The 22,945-nt window shown below is 36.0% G+C and overlaps 2 protein-coding genes and 1 pseudogene across 2 annotated transcripts; 2 read left to right on the top strand and 1 right to left on the bottom strand.

The window, feature by feature from the left end:
* Positions 1-4,679: 4,679 nt before the first annotated feature.
* LOC113292697 lies at positions 4,680-7,279 on the bottom strand (annotated as a pseudogene).
* An 11,374-nt stretch (positions 7,280-18,653) lies between these two features.
* LOC113292689 (probable leucine-rich repeat receptor-like protein kinase At1g35710) lies at positions 18,654-19,985 on the top strand. Its single transcript, XM_026541565.1, has one exon. It carries the CDS (start codon positions 18,654-18,656, stop codon positions 19,983-19,985), a length of 1,332 nt encoding a protein of 443 aa, XP_026397350.1.
* Positions 19,986-20,175: 190 nt separating this feature from the next.
* On the top strand, positions 20,176-22,685 carry LOC113294216 (MDIS1-interacting receptor like kinase 2-like). The gene is made up of 2 exons (XM_026542622.1): positions 20,176-22,110; positions 22,190-22,685. The coding sequence occupies exons 1-2, from the start codon at positions 20,274-20,276 to the stop codon at positions 22,576-22,578; spliced, it is 2,226 nt and encodes a 741-aa protein (XP_026398407.1). The 5' UTR covers positions 20,176-20,273; the 3' UTR covers positions 22,579-22,685.
* Positions 22,686-22,945: the final 260 nt, after the last annotated feature.

Here is a 22,945-nt window from a genome sequence, read left to right as displayed (position 1 = left end):
AAGAAAAAAAAGAAAAGAAAAACCCGGTGAGATTGGGGTATACCCAGATTAATTGGGATATACCCATTTTATTCATATCCAAACTAGCATGCTAAGGGGTGTTTAAAAGGTGTTAAAATACCAAATTGTCCATACTAAAAATCCATGCCGACCAAAACATATTAAAAAAAAAATCAAAATCTTTCTCCTACATTCTAACTATACATGTGAAATCAAAAAACGAAGGATCAAAACGGACCAAAAGTCGCCAGGGTATTTTTTGTCGATCTTGCCGACTAAAATATAGTCGGCAGGGTATAAGGTTGAATATCATGCCGACTTTTCATCTCTGAAATTAGCAGTTACAGAGTCGGCAAGATATCCATCTCTATACCTTGCCCACAATATTTTAGTCGGCAGGTTTTGAAATTAATACCTTGCCGACTAATCATGCATTTGTAACACCTTCTCTGTATGTCAAAAATCCTATAGTCGGCAGGGTATTTTTTATCGACCTTGGTTCTTCATCCGCATACCTTGCCGGTCAGATGTAGTCGGCATGTTCTTCATCCGTAGACCTTGCCGACTTTTCATATTTTCAGAACTGAAAATGCTGATTCTTTCTATAATTTTGAGTATAAAATCGCCCAGTAACTCTACAATCCCATATTTATAAGTGTTTGGGTAGTACGATTTCATTTCCGTTACAAGTAGAATTCTTAAAAAAAAATCTCAACAATCTATCCGCATCCATGAGTTCAATCTAAAATAAAACCTAATTTCAAAATTTTAATCAACTAATTAAATAATTAAATTAATTTGGGTATACCTCAATCAAGCCGGGGAAAAAAAACAACTTGATTTTCTCTTTGAAATGTTTTTCTTTTATTATTGTATTTTGGTAGGGATATTTAGTGTTTGGTACCCGGCAAATGACCAACATATTGCTTTGGTACCCAACATTTAAAAAATTAAGGGTTGCTATCTGGATCCGTCAGAGACCGTCAAGTCAAACAGTTGACTTAACCATCTGTTAAGTAAATAAGTAAAATTAAATAAACAGAACTAGTCATAAAAACCCAAGGTGACCAAACTTGTGGTACAAAAACCCCATTCAAATGTTGGGATCCACTAAAACTCCATCTTAAACAAAATTGATACAAAAACTCCAAAATTCTTAAAAATTGATATAAAATCCCCAAATTTCAAAATTGGTTTCATCAAATTCTTTGGGGTTTTTGTGTTACTTTTGTCTTGATGGGGTTTTTGTGTTACTTTTGTTTTGATGGATTTTTTGTGGATAAATAGGGACACCTTTAGGGTTATAACTAGGGGCCCGTTAAATAAAAACAATAATTATTGAACATACCATTAGCATCTGACCCTACCAATTTAATCTCGTGGTCAGAAACCTACTAATCCAACGGCACATTTGGTGGCTTGCAATTTACCTCCCTCACACGGTTGCACCTTACCATTGTGTTCTTCATCTTCTTCTTCGATGTTTTTGTGTTCTCCCTCAACCGCACATTTTGTAGCTGCTCTCTAACAGACGTTTGTCAATTAAATGTAATTGTAAGTAATGCCAGGGCTAAAAGGGTAACTATAATTATTCTATCACGGAGACTAGTAAAGTTTGGTCAGCGGTTTTGACCAGACAGACCCAGGTACTAATCCTTAATTTTTAAGATGTTGGATACCAAAGCAATGTGTTGATCATTTACCGGGTATCAAACAGTAAATATCCCTAAAATTTATTAAGATATTAATACTAAAAGAATATGAAACTTTCTTAATAAATTTTTTATTTTTATTTTTTTATTTTGATGTTTGCATATATCAGCCGGAGATTATTACTCACCTACAACTACAAAATAAATAATCAAATGCAGCAATAACACAAATGGTAGAATTTGTTTTTACTGTAACGATATAACAGTCGTGATATAAAATTTATTGTTGATAATTTCGATGATTAACAAGGAAAATAAATAGACAGTGTCACTCTCAGGTAGTAAGAGCAAAATTTTTATGGTGGAAGAACTCAACATTTGGAATTGTTTATGGAAGCTCAAGCCTTATGATGGAATCATAGAAATGCTAACTCAAACAGCGTTTAACGCTAAAGGTGGAAGAACTCAACATTTGGAATTGTATATGACTAAAAATTTTGCATGGTTTAGATCATTCTAAACGTCGTTTTTGGTCTTTTAACACGCTATTTAGAATAGTGTTCACCGCTAATCAAATTACCGTATCTTTGGATTTCACACATTATTCCACAAAATCATGAGACATAGTTTCGAAAAAGTAACGATGACACAACTTAAATCCATTGCACTTGACATCCCGTATTGTTTCCAATTTGGATTCCATCATAAGACTTGCTCTAAATAATACTTCCTCCGTCTCTAATATAAAGGAGGAGAAGTAAAAAAATTTAGTCTCAATAGATAGGCATAAAACCAATTCCAATGTGGCTTCTTCCATATTTATCCTTATCAAAGAGTATGACATTAACAAGCTTAGTTAATGTCTTTGGTAATTCCCAAGAAGAATTATACTATTTTAATATTTTACTGGGATAAAAACCCTTAGAAATTTATAAAAACAATTTTTTTTATTCTAAGAGAATTCTATTTCTCCGCCTATATATAGGAGACGGGGTGAGTATATTTTAGATAAGTTGTGTTTTTTTATATCCAGAGATTTCACTTTTTTTTAGCTATAGTGACAAGAGTATGCAAAAAGCATTTACAAATGTTTAGTACAGAAACTATGAGATTAAAAACTAACAAAAAAAATAAAGGAATTTAATTAACAAGAGGAGGGCAATTATGTAAAGAAAAACCGATATATTTGACTAAAGAAGAAGTGGAATTTAGTCACATTTTCTTCCCAACCAAAAATAAGTGATTTGTTTTTTTTATTATTATTTTCCAGTGACTTCTCTTGGTTTCCTTATCCTAAGTAATCATAGATTCCACCACCACCAACCTACAAATTAGACACTCCAATTTTATCCTAAATCCTCAAAACAACCCCATGTTAATAAGCTAATTAAAAATCACACCCTTAAACCTGGGTCAAATATCATTGACTCAAGTAGTAAATACTATTAGATATATGATATACGATTGAGGTAGGAGAATTTTTACCTGAATTCAAATATTCAAGTAAGTTGTGGATTAAGCAAATGCTTGAAATGAAAACCGAATCAAATTTTGGGTTCCAACCATTTTGTGCAGAAAAATTACATTATTGTGTCCAACCATTTGGCGCACCCGAACCGAAATCTGATCCATCCGATGGAGAGATTCTTTGGGGATCCAACAACTCTACTTTTTTCGATCGCCAAATAGTTAATCGAAATTTACTTGATCCAAGGAAAGCCAGGGTCGAAATATGGTGCCAACTCAGAGTAAAATGTGCAGTCAAAATAGGTTCTTGTGACATTTGATTTCTGCATAAATGTTTAGGTAAGGGTCCATATTGGTTAACTATTTGAACCCAAAATTTGTATGACAAGTTTGTCCCGTGTGGGGACTGTTTTCATCAATGCCTTCGTCCGTCTTTATTAGGCATGGCTGGTTTGCATCCTTTTACGCGTATTTAAAGCTGTTTGAGAGATGATATGTTTGCAAGGAGACGATGGAGATTCGCAAGTGCCAACCTGACATTCATTGAACCAAATGTTAATTATACAACATGGCTTGTCAATTTTGGAGCAAAGTCTAAAATACTATAAATTCAAAAAAAAAAAAAAATCTTAGAAAAAGGATTTCGTGGAACTAATGGGATAAGTAAAATCTAAAATTTCGCCTATATAATAGGAGTTCTAAGAAAATTAACCAATAGGTATGTGGGTTAATTTTCTTAGAACACATTCTTAGGTGATCACTGAATCACCGAACCAAATTTGTGTGTTATGAAAAATAATAAAAAACAAAAAATCAAACTTAAAATTCTATTCAATTAGGAAATGAGCTATGTTTAATAAATGTGTGCCCTTTAATAGGAAAAGCCAATTCTTATGGGCTCATCACACTAATTGGAAGCTGACTGAGTAATACGTACAAGGATTGGAAGGGGAGGGAGATGATTTAGAAGTTAAAAAAGGTGGAAAACAAAGTTTTTCTCTTTGACATTTCTCTCTGAATTAGTTTCATCATTGGAAGTTTCTTATTGTCCTGCTTGTTGACTATTGAAGTCAACACAGACTCCACATGTAAACCCAAAACCATAATAGATTTTGATTCTGATTCCATCATCGTCTTTCGATATTTAACTAGTAACATTAGATTTCATATATATATATATAGATGGTCCCAAAACTCCCAACTTTGGGTGATAGACACTGTCATGACTCTACAATTTAGTCTTTGTTTATAAACCATCTTATACTAATTGAAAAGTCTGTAAACAAACTTATATATATGAGTTGTTTTAGCTTTCTCTATCTCCTTTACTTAACGGACCCAATCTTTCTGTAGCCACAACATCCAGCTTTCTATTGCTGTAACTCTAAAGTCTTACCCTAACAAACACGGATGCAACATAAAGACAGGACGTGTAGGACATGCCTGTTAGTAGCCAACTTTCAGATTTACACTCCACATACACAGACAGAAAATATTTCAATTGAAAAAGACATAATCATAACTTAAGAAAATAAGAAGATGACTTGGTTACACAGATTATTATGACAGCAGAATGTCTCCCAGTGTAATTATTTCAAAAGGCTTTGCGAAATCATCCCTGCTCTGAGCTGACAATGATAGCTCTACTGATACTTCTTGCATAGTTGGCCGAGTGGATGGATCACCCCGTATACATGAAAATGCAACCTTCATGATATACATTATTTCTTTCTTCACAACATCTGCTGGGGTTCCAATGCATGGGTCCAAGATGTCTCTCAACCTTATGTTTTGCTCCAAGTTACTCGATGATGGAGATGAAAGAAGAATTTCCGAGAGCAATGTGATGAGTTCAGATGGATGGATCCCCATAAGGACTTCTAATATGATCACCCCAAAGCTATAAACATCACATTTCTCGGTCACCTTCATTGTGTACGCGAGCTCTGCAAACATCATCATTAACCAATAAATGGATGTGAAATTGCTAATTAACTTCAGAAAAATGTAAATTGTAAAATTTTCAGTTGGATCATATACCTGGAGCAACATATCCGTAGGTTCCTGCAAGTGAAGTCCAATTTGATGAATCTGGCTTCAAAATCCTGGCCGTACCAAAATCAGAAACTCGAGCTTCATATTCAGAATCCAACAAGATATTATTGCTAGATATGTCTCTGTGAACTATTGCTGGAGTACTATCATGGTGCATCAGCTGTTCCCTTGATAAACCTTACCCTCTTTATCCAATCAAACTCCACAGCTTGTTCCCCATCGCATAAAACATTTTTCAAGCTTCCTCTTACCACGAACTCATACACCAAAAATGAGATCCTCCTTTAAAGATTAGAACAAAAACCAAAAAGTTTCACAATGTTCCGATGTCGGATTTCTGTTAATGCCTGAACTTCACTTTCAAATGACTTGAGATCAGATATCTCAGAATCATCCTCTGACGGGTGAAGTTTCTTCACAGCAACAACTTGACCTGTTGGCAGCTCTGCTTTGTAAACGCTCCCATATCCTCCCGTTCCAAAGCAATATTTAGGATCAAAATCCTCGGTTGCTTCAATTATATCTTCGAACACTATTTTCCCATCGTAATGCCAAATGGAAAATAGATTTCTTCCGGTATTAGTAGCACTAGGTTGATTTCCAGGTGCCACATTTCTCAACGATCTTTTTCGAAGGCCAAATAAAATCGCGAAGAGTATGAATAAAAGAAACAAGGAATCGAACAAAGGAAGTAGGATTACTAGCACAAGTTTATTATGCTTGGCCTCTTTTCTTCCAATAAAAACCGAGGAATTACATGGTTTTAAACCTCTAGAGTTATTACCACATAACCATGTGTTGTTCCTCAAAGTATCCATAGAAGCATCCTCAAAGGCCTTGATATTTGGAATAGGACCAATCAACTCATTGTGGGAAACATCGACACTGGTCAAGCTAAGCATTTGATCAAATGAAGATGGAATTGAGCCGAAGAGCTTATTGTGGGAAACATTTAGTGTTTCTAGTTTTCTTAGTTTTCCAAGAGCTGATGGCATCTCTCCACTCAACTCATTGTAACTAAGATCTAAATTTTTTTGTAATGAATCCAAGTTTCCGATCTGGGACGGGATGCTTTCATTGAAATTGTTTCTACTCAAATTTAAAGAGAGTAAGTTTGAACATTCCCCTAGCTGTTTGGGTATTGATCCGGTGAATTTATTTGCTGATAGATCGAGATATTGGAGGTTTGATAACATCCCAATTGTAGAAGACAACGTACCGGAAAGCTGATTATTACTCAAATCTAACTTGATCAGAGAGGACAGTTTTAACAACTCCACAGGAATTTCCCCTACTAAGTAATTTGATTCAAGACAAAATTCATTTAAAATCTTCAGCTTGCCCATTTCTGATGGTATACTACCGGTAATATTGTTCCCTGAGAAATCTAAAAATGTAAGATTTTGACAATTACCCCAGTCTCTTGACAGTTCACCATACAACATGTTGTATTGCACAGTAAACCTATCTAGATATGGATACACGTGAAATGCCTCTGTTACATTATCTACCAGTTCATTATTTTCAAACCCGAGAAATACAAGACTGGTGCAATTTCTAAGACTTCTTGGTATAGGACCCGTGAAAAAGTTATTACCTGATACAAATTCTTCAAGTCTTCCAGTTTGACATAGGTTCTGTGGTAAATAACCAGAAAACATGTTCTAACTCAAAAATAATACTGTCAGCCCCGTTAGATTGTTGAATCCTATTGGTAACGAACCAGTTAAATGATTTCCAGAAAGAGCTAAAAAGGTTAAAAGACTCAAATTACCTATCGAAGCAGGGATTGAACCGGTGAGTTTATTCAATTCCATAGATAAGGCACCTAAAGACCTTAAATTTCCAATATCTTGAGGGATAGCACCAGTAAGTTGATTTCTTCCAACATTTAGAAATGTAAGGTTGACCAAGTTGCATATAGAAGTAGGGATTGGACCAGTGAAATCGTTTTGGGACAAACCAATGATTGATAGAGAGTGTAGCCTTCCTATATCTCTAGGAATGATGCCAGAAAGTTGGTTGCGATATAGGTAAAGAGTGTCCAGGCTAGTCAGATTGGTTAAAGAAGTAGGGACTGCACCAATGAGATTATTATTATGCATAGATAACATGGTAAGAGACCTCAACTTTCCTATATTCAGAGGTATGGTGCCGGAAAGGTTATTTTCAAAAATTGATAAAGAGTTCAAGTTGTTTAAATCACATAATGAAGGAGGGATTGAACCAGTGGTACTGTTTTTGGACAAAGCTAAGAACATAAGAGACCTTAGCCTACCAATTTCTCGAGGTATGATGCCAGAAAGTTGGTTTTCAAATAGGTAAAGAGTGTGCAGGCTAGTCAGATTGGTTATAGAAGTGGGGATTGAACCAGTGATATTGTTTGTTGACAAATCTAAGAGAGTAAGAGAACTTAGCCTTCCGATGTCTCGAGGAATGACACCAGAGATTTGATTTTCATAAATCGACAAACTGGTCAAGTTAGACAGATTGCATATAGAGGTGGGAATGGAACCCGTGAAATTGTTTGTGAACAACCCTAAATCAGTAAGAAAATGCAAATTGCTAATTTCTTTAGGAATGGACCCACTAATTTGATTTTGAGAAAGGTTTAGATAATGCAAAATTGTGAGAGAACCTATTTGTGGTGGAATATGTCCAGAAAGTTTATTAATTGTGAAATCAAGGTAGGTGAGTTTTGGAAGATCACTGATTTGGGAAGGAATGGTTCCGAAGAGTTTCATTGTTGCTCAAATCAAGACTAACCAAGTTGGAGAAAGATGAGAAGTTGAAATTATGGAATGTACCTTGTAAACCCAAGCCTGATATATTCAATTCCTCGACGCTTCCCTCATTGTTACAAGTGATTCCAAGCCACTTGAATGGAGTACTTGTTGTACTCGCAGTAGAACTCAGCTTCCAAGAAGAGAGGAGAGAATGATTTTGGTTAACAAGGCTTTGGATCAGCAAAAAGAATATCTTGCTTAAGAACAACACCATAAGATGAAAGTAACAGCAATGCCAACAGTACTAGTAAAGCATCAGTGGAAACTTTTACTCGCTGCGACATTTTAAAAGAAGAATAGTTTTGGATCTTGGCTTAGGATTCACTAGTTAAGTACAAGTGTACTTGTAACAAAATCTTGTTTGGTTTGAATTGGAAGACTTTTAGTTATTTTCCAGTCAGCAAAATCTGCAACCTAGCTCCACCAGCAAGAGGTCTTGGATGGGGATATATGCTTCAACTTAGTCTACAGACACAAATGTCAAAGGCTTTGTGTGGTTGATTGTAGCTAGCTACAGCTTCCTGTGATCTGAGTGCAATTTAGTGTGAACAACAAGACTTTGAGTACCTTACTTTCACCTATTCTAGCTACAACTATTATTTTCTGGAGGCAATGGACCTCCAATATTTGTTGAAAGACATGTTAGTTTCTATACAGTTTGACTAAGGGCACACATCAAAGATATGTTCGCTTTGTGAGTTATCTTAGATTTCCATATTTATAGTGCACCGAAGTGTTAAGGGGAATATTTCTTTGTTTATTACAAGCCATTGTGTTTGTACAGTAGTTGAGTGACAATAGTTAACTTCTTGTGGTTGGATTTAAATTTAGATCTTATGACAAAAGTTTCATCACAACTTGCAAATTTTCATTTTGTTGACCATTTGCTGAGATAAGATTTAAGAGGCCAATAGGTGCAAGGGGCAATCTATGCCTAAGAACTAACCCCACCAACAAACAAAGAGAAAGCTTCCATCAAAAGCATACTTAATATGGGAACTAAGAATCCAGTTGTACTTAATTGATGGATTAAATATGTCGGTCAATAACTAAGACAGATATCATTCAACATCGATAAAGATTTCTTCAATCAAAAAGAAGATCAAAGATGTTGTACGACTCCTTCTCTCCTATCTGCCTGAATTTTTTTTTCCTCCTTCCTTATCTCTGTTCTTTCCTAGCCGTTAGCCTTGTTTTCTAGTGTCTCAACGGCTCTATCCTAACGAGCAATTACAAGTTCAGTGCTTGCTACTACCAAGTACACTATGAGCGACACTGATGGTAACCTCAGCCACCATCTAAAGCTAAGTATAAATTTTCCATTATGGTATTCTTTTCTCATTTCCTGACACCTTACTGCTTCACTTATCTCTTACCAACATGATGTCATAGCACCAGGACAAAACACTGAGAATAGTCCTTATCACGGCCTCATTGATGAGCATAACAGTACTTCTGATTATAAAGCATGCAACTTCAACATCACTAGCTAGAAATCATAATACAATATTTCTTTATCACATATATATCTTGTCTTGCGATAGAAAATGGTATTTTGACAGGTACATCCCACAAGGTTTGCCAGTAATCAACAACACCAACCCAGTCAGCAGACCACAATATCATGGACACTGGAAGCATTTGGATAGCACGTGGTACTTGTACTTCAACTCATACTACATTTGGATTGTAGAGCATCAGCAACCCCAACTACATCTAAAAGACAAATCTTATCCAGAGTACACTTCTTACATACACCAACAAATTCAAATTAAAGTGCTCAACTATAGTACTACTCTTACCGTCACACCCATTCCATGGCTTCCTCCTTAGGAGCTAAATCCACAGATCAAGTTGAAAACTTAGTGGAACAAATGAATTCCTCCATAAATATCCCTGAAGATCTCTTATCCAAAGTTTTCATCAATGCTGAGAATACTCTGCCTAAAAAGATGGAAGATTGAAAATGGGTTTTCATTGGGAGATACTGCAGTAAAGTTTCTCATGAAACCAGAACTATCTCAAGATTTATTAGCTCAAACTGGGAACTTAGAAGAAATGATGAAGTGTACCTTTGGAAAAAGAAAAGGAACTATTACTATATCAAGCTTACCAGCATAGAAGATTACAAAGTGCTTAGAAAAGGAGGAACTACAGGAATTTTTGATAAACTTATAGTCTTAACTGAAGTCCCACCAGCTGGACCAGACTTTATTGATGAAGCAGATTTTTACAGGGTTAAGATTTGGGCTCTGGTCAAAAGAGTTCCAAGACATATCATTCCTGATATGAGAAACATCATCATACCTGCTAGAATCTTTCAAGAAGCTAAGAAAGCTTATGGAAGAGATGAAGAGAAAAAGAATATAGAAGTTATTCTAAACATTGATGTTACTAGAGAACCAAAATATGGCATTGACGCATATGAAACCCCAACCATCTCTCACTGGATTGAAATGTCATATGCTCTGTATGGCATTGCTTTATGCAAAGTATGTAGAATCCTAGATCATCCTGGCCCTCTTTGTGAGGAAAAGGAAGAACTACCACAAAAAGCCACACCCAAAAGCCACCCATCCAATCTCAATAACTCCTACCCATCTACATCCAACACCCCAATCAAGTCAAACACCATTGTCCCTCATAACACTATCAAAATAAGACTTTACACTGATAGGGATGCTGCTGAGGAGTTTTCCATCAAAATGAGACTATCCCCAAGACAGATCATTTTGAAGAATAACTCAGAAGAACTTGATGGGCCAGAGGATTATATCATTTTAAAAGATGGTCTTCACCAACCCATCATTGGAGGAGTTCTAACTACAAATTTTGAAGCCATTACTTGTCTAAAGAAACACAAAAAACTCATAGATGGTAACAAAATCAAGGATAAAATGATGAAAAGAAAGAATATCAACATCAAAACTGCGGCTAAGAAGAAAATGCCAAATTCTAGGAATGGATTGGAAAATACTATCAACCCTGAAAATATCTTCCCAAAAAGCACAATTAGCAACCAATACCAAATACCAAGGAATCAACACAAAATATTTTTGAATCCATTCCCTCTCTAGTTGATATTCAAAACCAAATCAATGAAGATTTCAACAACCAGAGAAAGCTTTTATGTGAAAGAACAAAGAAGGAACTTAAATTCAAGGCTGTGGATACTAACTTTCATCCACAATTGATTGATCCAAAAAGAAATCTCTTCATATCTCCTGGTGTTTCTGATCATCTTCTTCACCAATGGGACCAAAACCAACCTGCCAAGAAGAGCAATACTCAAATATTGCAAATGGAGGAAGACCAGCTGACAAATATGACTACTGGCAACCTTGAGGGAGTAAATCCTTTCCTAATCCAGCAGGTATCTCCTACAACCTCTATACAATTTACTCATAGCATAGTGTCTTTCATTATCAATATTAAGATCCATTTAGTGTTAACTCTCTATCATAGCTATACCACATACACTAAGAACATGGTCATACATAGTATTTCTTTTTTGGAATACTTAATCACCATCTTCACTTATCCTAATGTTTCTTACTTCTGGAAATTTTACTCTGTCATGGCTTGGAACTGCCAAGGCGTAGGTCAGCCAAATACTAGCAGACATCTAAACAATATGCTACAAAACACAATCCTGATATTTTATTTCTATCTGAAACCAAGCAACAATCTAGGAGTCTGAAATTTATCCTTAGCAATATAGGTGTCACTAGTTTTTGGTTTATAGAACAGAGAGGCAAATCCAATACTGCTGGTAGGCTTGTTTTAGCTTGGAAAACCAATATAAAGTTCATTATACAAGATTTCTCAAACTACCATATTAGTGCCACTGTTTATCCTACTATAGGGTAACCTTGGTTATTCACAGGTTACTATGGCAGTCCTTACACAACTTTGGAACAAATTCACTCTTGGAAAATGATAAAAAATACGGATAAAAGTAATAAGATTCCTTGGTTGATAATGGGTGATCAAAATTTTGTATTGCATGATCATGAAAAGTTCAGTCAACATTCTATTGATTCTTATGAAGCTAACATCTTTCTGGAGAAATTAGAAGCAGCTAATCTTACTGATTTGGGATATACTGAATATCCATTTACTTGGACCAACATAAGAGTATGCTCTCATCTCACAGATCAAAGATTAGACAGAGGCTTAGCTACTGAAAACTGTCTTGAAATATACCCAAACTCAACCATCTCTAACCTTCCAGCCATTGGTTCTGATTATAACCCTATTCTCCTCAATACCAATCCTAACTGGAAGCAAGGACATATCCCCTTCAAATTCTTCGGTCCTTGGCTATATCACGAAGATTGCAAAGAAATCATAGATGAATGTTGGAAAACCATACAAAATGGATCTCTTGCTATCAAAATTGCTAGGAAGTTAAGAGACATCAAAATCAGATTAAAGAATTGGAATAAGGATATATATGGCAACATCAAGACCAATCTAGAAGATAGTCTTCAACAACTGGAATGGATCACCAAGAATAAATTTAACATTACTAGAGGGAAAGATATTCAGGAGGCTAAGAAAAGGGTGGAACATTGGCAAAATGTTCAAGAAAGTTTCTGGAAGACTAAAAACAGGGATCAACTCATCAAACTTGGAGATAAAAATACCAGCTACTTTCACCTCTAAGCCAAGAAAAGATACATAAGGAATAAAATTGTTTCCATCCAACATGAAAATGGTACTTGGCTCCACAATAACAAGGAAGTCGCTCTTTGCTTCACCAACCATTTTGCTACTATGGCCACAGCTGAACCTATAAATATAAACCAAGCTCTCATAAACTTCATACCCACCACTATAACCAGCATGGAGAATAGTAACTTACTAAGAACCCCAGATGCAGTGGAAATCAAGGATATTCTTTTCAGCATGGCAGGGGACAAGTCTCCAGGACCAAATGACTTCCCACCAAATTTCTTCCAAGCTAACTGGGAGATTGTTGGTATAGATATCATCAATATGGTCCAAAACTTCTTTACTTCTGGATATCTTCTTAAGGAGATGAACTCAACATTCATTTCCCTCATCCCCAAAACTGAAAACTCTAGTACTTCATCTCAATTCAGACCCATCTCCCTGTGCAACACTACTTAAAAAATCATATCCAAACTTCTTGCTCAAAGACTCAAGCCCCTCCTACCAAAGCTTATATCCCCATTCCAATTTTCCTTTATCCATGGTAGACAAATCTCTGATAACATAGCCATTGCTCATAAAATTACTCATCATATGAACACTAGAAAAGGGAAGAACGGAGCCAAAGGTACCATTGGCATAAAAATTGATATGGCCAAAGCTTTTGGTAGGGTCAATTTGGATTTCCTCATAAAAGTCATGATCCAAATGGGCTTCAGTACCAAATGGTGCAACCTAATCTACCAATGCATCTCCACCACTAAGCTTGCTTTCTTGGTCAATCGTTCACCTAGAGATTTCTTCAAACCAACTAGAGGCCTTAGACAAGGAGATCATCTGTCTTCTTATCTATTCTTATTTTGCATGGAAGCTCTCTCAAGATACCTGATATTTGCTGAATCTCAAGGCCTTATACATGGAACAAAGATTTGCACTGAAGCTCCACCCATTAACAATCTCCTCTTTGCAGATGATTGCATGATCTTATGCAAGCCAATATGGAAGATTGTAACAATCTTATCAAGATCTTTCAAGACTTTGGTCAATCTTCTGGACAACTAATCAACTTTGATAAATCATGAATTTTTTTCAGCAAGAATACTGCTCAAGATATTGCTGATAGAATAAGTAATACGATGAAGGTGCAAAGGATCAGCAACACAGATAAGTATTTGGGCTCCCCTCTTTTCACCAACAGAAGAAAAGTTCAAGTCTTCAAACCTTGTGTGGATAAATTGAAACAAAGACTTGCTGGATGGAAAACCGATTTATCTACAGCTGGAAAAGTTACGCTGATCCAAACAGTCACCTCAACTTCTAGTATCTACCAAATGAACTGCTTCAAGATTCCAAAACGCACCTGCAAAGAGATAAATGATATACAAAGAAACTTCTTCTGGAATAAGGAACAAGACAAACCAAAAGGGTTATTTTACGTTGCTTGGGATGTTGTCAACAAACCAAAGGAGCTAGGAGGTTTGGGATTCAATAATATGGAATATTTTAATATGGCTATGATCTCAAAAATTGCTTGGGGATTAATTGAAGATCCAAATTCTCTATGGAGCAACACTATGAAATCTTCTCAGTAGCCTAATCAAGAGGTCATTAGAATGGACACCAAGTCAAAGACTACGGACTCTTGGATATGGAAAGGAATCTTGGAAGGCATTACCTACATCCAAAAATAATATATTTGAAAGATATGGAATGGTCATAGCATCCATATTTGGGAGGATAGATGGATCCAAAACTTACCTAATATTTTACGAAAACCCACTCAATGCCCTTCAAGTCTCAAAACAGTCAATCAACTTTTCAATATGTATGGAGGGATATTCTAGATCTTTGGTTTACCCAAGATATTCAAAACCTTATTCTCCAAACTAATCATAACCCTAACACTGAATATGCTATCACATGGAGTTTAACCCATAATAAGAAGTTCACTGTCAAATCCCTTTATGACAAGCAAATCTCTGACAAGTATGCTAATGACATTCTCATAGCACCTTGGGATCAAATTTGGAAGCTTGATACTACACCAGCTATTCATCTCTTTACTTGGAAATGTGGGCATGGAATTCTGCCAACAAATGCCAAGTATGCTAATATCATATCTTACATTGATCATGTATGCAACATATACAAGAATGCTCCAGAAGACATAACTCATGTGCTCTTGTCCTGCCCAGCTGCTTCTGATGTTTGGGTCACTCTGTTTGAGGAGAATCATCAACTTTTTAGTTCTTATATTTCCTTCCATGATTGGTTCAACAAGTAGTTTCTACCAAACAACCCCATTGCTAGCTGGAATGCTACCTTTGCTACTATATGCTGGTTCATCTGGAAAGCTAGATGTGATTTGGTTTTCAGAAACATAACTCCTAATGCTTCCTCCACTATTCTAAAAATCACTCAACATCTTTGCACCTTTTCAAGAGTGAATCACAACCCTGAGCATATTCTGAACAATCTCTATTATCAAGAGAATTATAATACTCAGACCATAAGGTTTAGCAATATGCCAATGAGCAACAAAGAAAAATTCGGAATCACTATTAGCATATACATCTTGGAAGTTCACAATAATTTGGCTAATAGTGATTCTCCATCTTATACTAACTTTTCTTTTTTGGAAATGGTATTCACAGGTCAATGCATGGGAGCAGGAAACATCAAAAAAATTACAACCGGTCTCAGCAAAACACAGCGAGCAAGCAGAGGAGCTCATCTAGCACTGAATTGGAGCAAAGAAATGTACCAAACCAATATTGACTTTGCAGCAGAGGAAGAAAAAGTTTCAAAGCTATTCAGATAGGTTATCAAATACAAGTTCAGGAAAGATTTCAAAGACTTGCAACGCAACACAATGTCAGGAGTTCAGAAACAATTGATTTTGTCTTAGGCAAGCTTATCAAACTTGCACCACATCAAAACGCCACTGCAGCCAACTTAGCCAGGCTATCCAGTAATTCGCCTCTTCTTCCAGACTTCAACCGGAAAGGCCCTGATCCAAAGTCTCTTTTGTTAGCTTTACAGTCTATTCAAAACAATATTTCAACGGGTAACTATAATAACTATAATTACTCTGATAGGGGGCATTTTGGTGCTAGTCACATCCCAGATGACAACCCCATGGTTCCTCTGAGTAGGTAGCGTTGTTGTGCTGCTTTCTCTTTTCTTTAAAAGAAAAAACCATTCAATATCGATTCGAAATATCTTTTAGTTTAACAAGGTTCAAAGATATTTTAGCCAATATTTATGTCGAAATTAAGTAAAAATCTACAGAAGCCAGAAAGACAATGACCTTCTTTCAGAGGTGGTTTTATGTTCATTTTGGGACTTAACAGTTAACTACTCCCCACTTCTCTATTGTAGATAACTATCCATGACTAGTTACTAAATGAACCATTAGAACTTTGAGTAATTACCCTGATAATAGAAAACAGTAACAGTTCATGCACCAATGCTAAGCGTTTACCTTAATTCCAGTGACCAGCTAGGTTGATAATGAACGGTGGAGGGCAGCTCAAAACAGATAGCCTCTGGTATACTGTGATACATGACAATATGGTCATTGGTTAGCATTAAGTCACACATGACTAAGGAAACAAAAATTGAGCATACAGGTTATTAGGTGCAACAAAAGGGAATTACTGCTGATTCTTACCAAAGCTGAAAGGACTTAAGGTATTAAGGCATTTAACTTTGAGACCCTTCTCTTCTCTGCTTAGAAATTCCCCCCAAAAAACAAACACATGATCATTGCATCATATGAATTATGAAACTTCTGAATCTCCAATACCAGAACAATTATAACCGAAAATCGCTAATGACATTTGTGATTTCTAGAAATTTCAGCTGACTAAGAAACGAGATTTCATTGAGCAGATAGTCTGACTGAATTACATCAGATTTACAATGATTTCCGATGAATCACCCAAATTTGTATTGTTAATTTTTTCACGTTCTGAATAGGTATGGGTCAGTCCCACCATTGTATCTCTTTGACATTAAAAACAGTGCTCTGACTACTGAAGTGAACAAAGACAAAATGTCTCCATTTGTAAAGTGTAAACCCAAAACCTTGCTAGATTTTGGTTTTGGTTTCATCATCTTCTAGATTTAACTAGTAATAGTAGATTTTGTTAAAAATACTTGGTAATTTGTGATTGGTAAATATAGAATAATCTTAGATTACCCAGCCAGGAGATGATGATAAATTCCAGTGGGCTTGTCTTCATGTATAGGCCCGTCTAGAGAAGGTAAGATAATATTTTATAGGATAATTATTTTTATTGGGTCCATGTGAGAATCTGGTTATATTTAAGATATTGCTAAATTCTCCATGGTTTTATAAGGAGTTAGTATCCTATGTATGTTTTTCCTTGATGGACGGTCGAGATCTAATGTCTAATACTAAAACCCTGTAAACTTGGTCCTCTCTACCTATGAAAGGGAAACAATAACCATTACTATTGTATCTAAGGAATTACTCATTATGCTTAAGGTCAAGAGAGAGAAACCATAACATCCACAAGATATTACCGCTGTTCCAGATTGATCGATCACATATTAAGGATTGCGCTTTAAGGTATTTCTCATACACTATTCTTGCATATTTATTGTGTGATTATCATGAAGTTCACGATCCTGATTAAGTATATCTATAAAATAAATCTTATAGAGAAATCTAGTGAGGCTTTTGATCAGTCAAGTTAAGTAAGCTTCTACACGAAGAAGTTCTAGAATTATCTAGGCTAGCCCTACAAGAAAGTAGCTAGACCAGTCGGTCAATATCTAGAGAATTCCGTCTCTAGTAATTTCTTTCATAGTCAGTAAAGTAGGGAAAAAGGTCACATGTACAATTCTAGAGTAAACTAGAATGTTGTTGGTCGGTCACTCACTGCCTATAAATAGGCAAGTCCGGGTCATTTGCAAACCATCCAAAACTCAAGTGAGTGGAGTGAGTGAAGTAAGAGCGAGAGCTAAGCAAATCAAGTGACTGTTATTGTAAGTAGAGTGAGCCTAAGAGCTACACTAAAATTCCTCTGTAACATTTTGATTTTCAAATTAATCAAAGCCTTCTCTTTTCAATTAAACCAACTTTCTTTCTCCAACTTTTTTTTCCAAATCATTTCCATTAACCCATCACATTTTCACATTGCGGCAACATATTTCGTTTCATATATTAGATGGTCCCAAACCTTGGGTGCATGATTGACACTGTCATGACTGTAAAATATAATGAGAAGTCTGTGAACAAACTTAAAGTCTGTATACTTTAAGATCCTGAGGTTGTTATTATTAAAAATTCTAATATACTTTTATGTTCACTCTCTTGATTTTGGAGAAAAATATATTTCAACACTAATTACCTACTTAATTTTGGAGGAGAATGTATTACCAAGTGCAATTGTCTGCACATCAACATTGCCTTCTTAATCTATAGCATCATACCATCACTATCGTCACTAAATTGTCCAGAATTTTCTTTCCACCAATTTATACCACTGGACCCAATTTTTGGTGGGAAGTAGACATGTCACATATTAATTGTTCAACCAGCAGTACATAAATTTTCTTCAGAGCGCAATAACTGAGAAGACAATTCAATAATTTTCTTCAGAACGCAATAACTGAGAAGACAATTCAATAATTTCATTGGTTTTATGATGCAGGAACGTAGGTTGATTGCAGGTCTAAAGAAAATCTATTGGTGGCTATATTTGTCGGGGTGGTTAGACTGCACTTCTTACAGTTATTGCACTAGAAGAAAATATGCTTCATAATTCTTACATCCAATTATCCAAATGAGATCTTTGAGTCAAAATATTCACTTGACTAGAAATTAAATAAAACAAGGGCTTCTTATAAGAACCTCTTCTACTTCATTAGTTCATCATCATTTGAACTGTCTTCATTAGCCAAAAATCATAACTCTTTTTCATTTGAAATGTCACAGCCAGTAAAACTTTCCTTTGATACTTTTTTACTAGTATTACCATTACTGATGGTTTCATCTACCAGTGTTCTTCTTGCTTCAGGTTCTTCTTTTTCATCAACTCAGAGAAAACAACATGTACAAGTAGTTGAACAAGAAGTAGATGCTCTTTTGAAATGGAAATCAACCCTTACTACCCAAAATCATTCTCTTCTCTCTTCTTGGAAGATGAATTCTACTGCGAGTACAACGAGTCCTTGTAAATGGATTGGAATTATTTGCAACAACAAGGGTAGCGTTGCGGAATTGAGCTTAACAGGTTTGAGTTTACAGGGTACACTGCATAGTTTCAATTTTTCATCTTTCACTAACTTTGTTAGTCTTGACTTGAGCCAGAACCAACTCTTCGAAACCATTCCATCACAAATTAGTCATCTTACAAAACTCACCTCCTTTGATCTTTCTTCGAATAAATTTTCGGGACATATTCCACCAGAAATAGGTCTGCTCACAAGTCTGCTGTCTTTAGACCTTTCTGAAAATAAAATTAGTGGATCCATCCCTCAAGAAATTAGCAATTTATCTCTTCTCACTGATCTTATGCTGTACAAGAACAATCTGGCTGGTTCATTGCCTACTTCTCTATGCAATTTGACCAACTTGGATGTTTTAGCAGTGTTTGAAAATCAGATTTCCGGTGTCATTCCTCGAGATATCGGAAGACTTAGTTCACTTACTATCTTAGCTTTGTATCAAAACAATCTAAATGGTCCAGTCCCTTCTTCTATATGCAACCTGACTAACTTGACGCGTTTACTAATGTATGAAAATCAAATCTCGGGTGTCATTCCTCCAGATATCGGTTTGCTAAGTTCTCTTACAGATTTAGAGTTGTCCGCCAACAATCTCAGTGGTTCGATCCCCGCTTCTTTAACCAATTTGACTAGGTTAGAGGGTCTTTATCTATATGAAAACCAACTTTCAGGCATCATACCTCAAGATATAGGTACTCTCACAAGTCTGCGCTCGTTGGACCTTTCTAAAAATCAAATTAGTGGATTTGTCCCTCATGAAATTGGCAATTTATATTTTCTAACTGATCTACTTTTGTACAGAAATAAGCTTAATGGTTCACTGCCTAACTCTATATGCAATCTCACTATCTTGACAAGTTTATTAATTTATCAGAATCAAATCTCGGGTGCCATTCCTCGAGATATTGGAAGCCTAAGTTCTCTTACCATGTTAGTTCTGTACGACAATAATCTTAGTGGTTCAATCCCAACTTCAATATGTAATTTAACCAATTTGGATCATTTATCAGTATTTGAAAACAGCCTTTCTGACATCATTCCTACAGAAATTGGTAGGCTCAAGTCTCTTACCATCTTATATATGTAATCAAACAATCTCAATGGTTCAATCCCTGCTTCTTTAACGAATCTGACTAGACTGAGCTCTCTTTACCTATGGGATAACAACCTTTCTGGCATCATTCCTACAGATATAGGAAGGCTACACTCTCTTAAGATCTTGACTTTGTCAGAGAATTATTTATCTGGTCCAATTCCTACTTCTATATGTCGTTTGGCTAGCCTCAGCCTTTTATCAGTTGGTCAAAATCAACTCACCGGTGCCATCCCTCAGGATATTGGAAATCTTAGGTATTTAGATACCTTGTCTTTGCTCATGAACAAACTCACTGGTTCGATTCCTGCATCAGTGGGTAATTTGATAAATTTGACTTATTTATCTCTTACTCGGAATCAGTTAACCGGTTTATTACCAATAGGAATCAACAATCTAACACAACTGAGAGTAATATATTTGAGTGACAACAAGTTTTCAGGTTATTTGCCTCAAGATGTATGTCGAGGTGGAACACTCGAAGAATTTGTGGCAAGTGGTAACCATTTTATGGGTCGTATACCAAGAAGTCTTAGAAATTGCATTAGCCTCAGAAGTCTCGATCTTTCGATGAATGAGCTGGTTGATAATCTGACAGAAGCGTTTCACGTGTATCCATTTCTAGATAGGTTTCGCGTGCAAAACAACATGTTGTATGGTGAACTCTCAAAAGAATGGGGGAACTGTCCAAGTTTGACAGCTCTATCTTTCTCAGGGAATAATATTACTGGTAACATACCATCTGAAATGGGCAAGTTGAAGAGTTTAAGTGAACTTTATCTTAATTCAAATAACTTAGTAGGAGAAATTCCTATGGAGTTGTCGAATCTGTCTTCACTGATTCGTTTGGATTTAAGTAATAACCAACTTTCCGGTAGCTTGTCTTCTGAAGTTGGAAAATTCTCCAGCCTTCAATATCTCGATCTATCAACAAATAAACTCATTGGGTCAATACCAAAACAACTTGGGGAATGCTCGCAGTTATTATCTTTAAATCTGTGCACAAACAATTTTAGTGGAAGCATCCCACCCCAGATTGGAAACTTGGATTCGTTACAGATTTTGTTAGATCTTAGTTACAATGAGTTTACTGGAGAGATACCGTCATCTCTCGGCAAACTAAGCAAACTGGAAACACTAAATTTGTCACACAACAAGCTTGTCGGCTCAATTCCATCTTCATTTGATCAAATGCTTAGCTTGACCTCTGTCAATATTTCGGACAATGAACTGAGTGGTTCTCTTCCAAATATCAAGGCTTTCAAGGATGCTCCAATTGATGCGTTGATGAACAACAAAGGGTTGTGCGGTGATAACACTACAGGTTTAAAACCATGTAATTCTCCGGTTGTGTTTAGAAGAAAACAAGACAAGAAAAATATTTTGCTCGTGATCCTACTTCCATTGATTGGTTCGTTCTTTGTTTTGTTCATACTACTCGCCATTTTCTTTTGGCTTCGAAAAAGATCTTCAAGAAATGTCATGCCTGCCGATCAGGCAACAGTTTCCAGTACCGGAAGAAACTTATTTTCAGTATGGAATTACGATGGGAAAATAGTGTTCCAAGACATAATTGAAGCAACTGAGAATTTTGATGCAAAATATTGCATCGGAACAGGAGGATATGGGAGCATTTATAAAGCAGAGCTTTCGACAGGTCAAGTTGTTGCTGTGAAGAAACTTCATTCGTCTGATGAAGTTTCTGACTTATCTGATCTTAAGTCATTTGAAAGTGAAATTCATGCATTGACAGAAATCCGACACCGGCACATTGTGAAGCTTTTGGGTTTTTGTTCTAATCCAAAAAGACAAGTTTCATTTTTGGTTTACGAGTTCATGGAAAGAGGAAGTTTGAAAAATGTTTTATCAGATGTGGAACAAGCTGTTGAGTTCGATTGGGTAAAGAGGCTAAGATTCATCAAGGGAGCAGCTAATGCACTTGCTTACATGCACCATGATTGCATTCCAGCAATTGTTCACAGGGATATATCTAGCAATAATATTTTGTTGGATGCTGAATATGAAGCTAGGGTTTCTGATTTCGGTACAGCGAGGATTTTGAAGCCAGATTCATCCAACTGGACTTCACTTGCAGGAACCTACGGATACGTCGCTCCAGGTATAGCCTTCTAACTAAAACTTCTGGATCCATTTTCTGAAATCAGTAACCATTTATTGGTTAATAATGATATTTGCAGAGCTTGCTTATACAATGAAAGTTACCGAGAAATGTGATGTTTATAGCTTCGGGGTGATCATATTAGAAGTACTTATGGGAAGCCATCCATCTGAAATTATCACGGAGCTCTCGCAAATTCTTCTTTCATCTCCTTCATCGAGTAAGGTGGGGCAAAACATAAGGTTGTCAGACATCTTGGACCCATGCCTTGGAGCACCAGCTGATATCGTGAAGAAAGAAATAATGTACATCGTCAAGGTTGGATTCTCCTGTTTACGAGGTGATCCAAGTACTCGGCCAACTATGCAAGAAGTAGCAGCAGAGCTATCATTGTCTGCTCGGAGCAGGGAAAATTTAGAAAAGCCTTTTGAAATGATTACACTAGGAGACATTCTTCTGTCAGAATAATTTGTATAACCTAGTCATCTTCTAATTTTCTTTTCTTTTGGCTCCTCTAAATTATGAAGTTATGAGTATTTTTCTTTCAATTCAAACCTTTTTTTTTCTTGAGTCAACGAATACTCTTTTGGCTCCTCTAAGTTAGAGTCATGACAATGTCTATCACCAAAAGTTGGGAGTCTTGGGACTCAAAAAAGAATTAGTAGTCCAAGATTTTCTGGACCAATGACTAGAAGAAGAGCTTCGATTAAAACAAGTACACATCATGAAATTGATCTTCCAATCAACTCACCAAGATTTATTCTATTATTTTGGCTGCATGACCCGTATCCTATATCCAGGCACGTTCTAAAACTCACTTTTCTGGCCGACTAGG

The sequence above is a fragment of the Papaver somniferum genome, chromosome 7 (genome assembly GCF_003573695.1).
Source record: "Papaver somniferum cultivar HN1 chromosome 7, ASM357369v1, whole genome shotgun sequence".
Classification (NCBI taxonomy): domain Eukaryota; kingdom Viridiplantae; phylum Streptophyta; class Magnoliopsida; order Ranunculales; family Papaveraceae; genus Papaver; species Papaver somniferum.
Note: the sequence above shows the minus strand (reverse complement) of the source record. Positions and strands in the feature narration are given on the sequence as shown.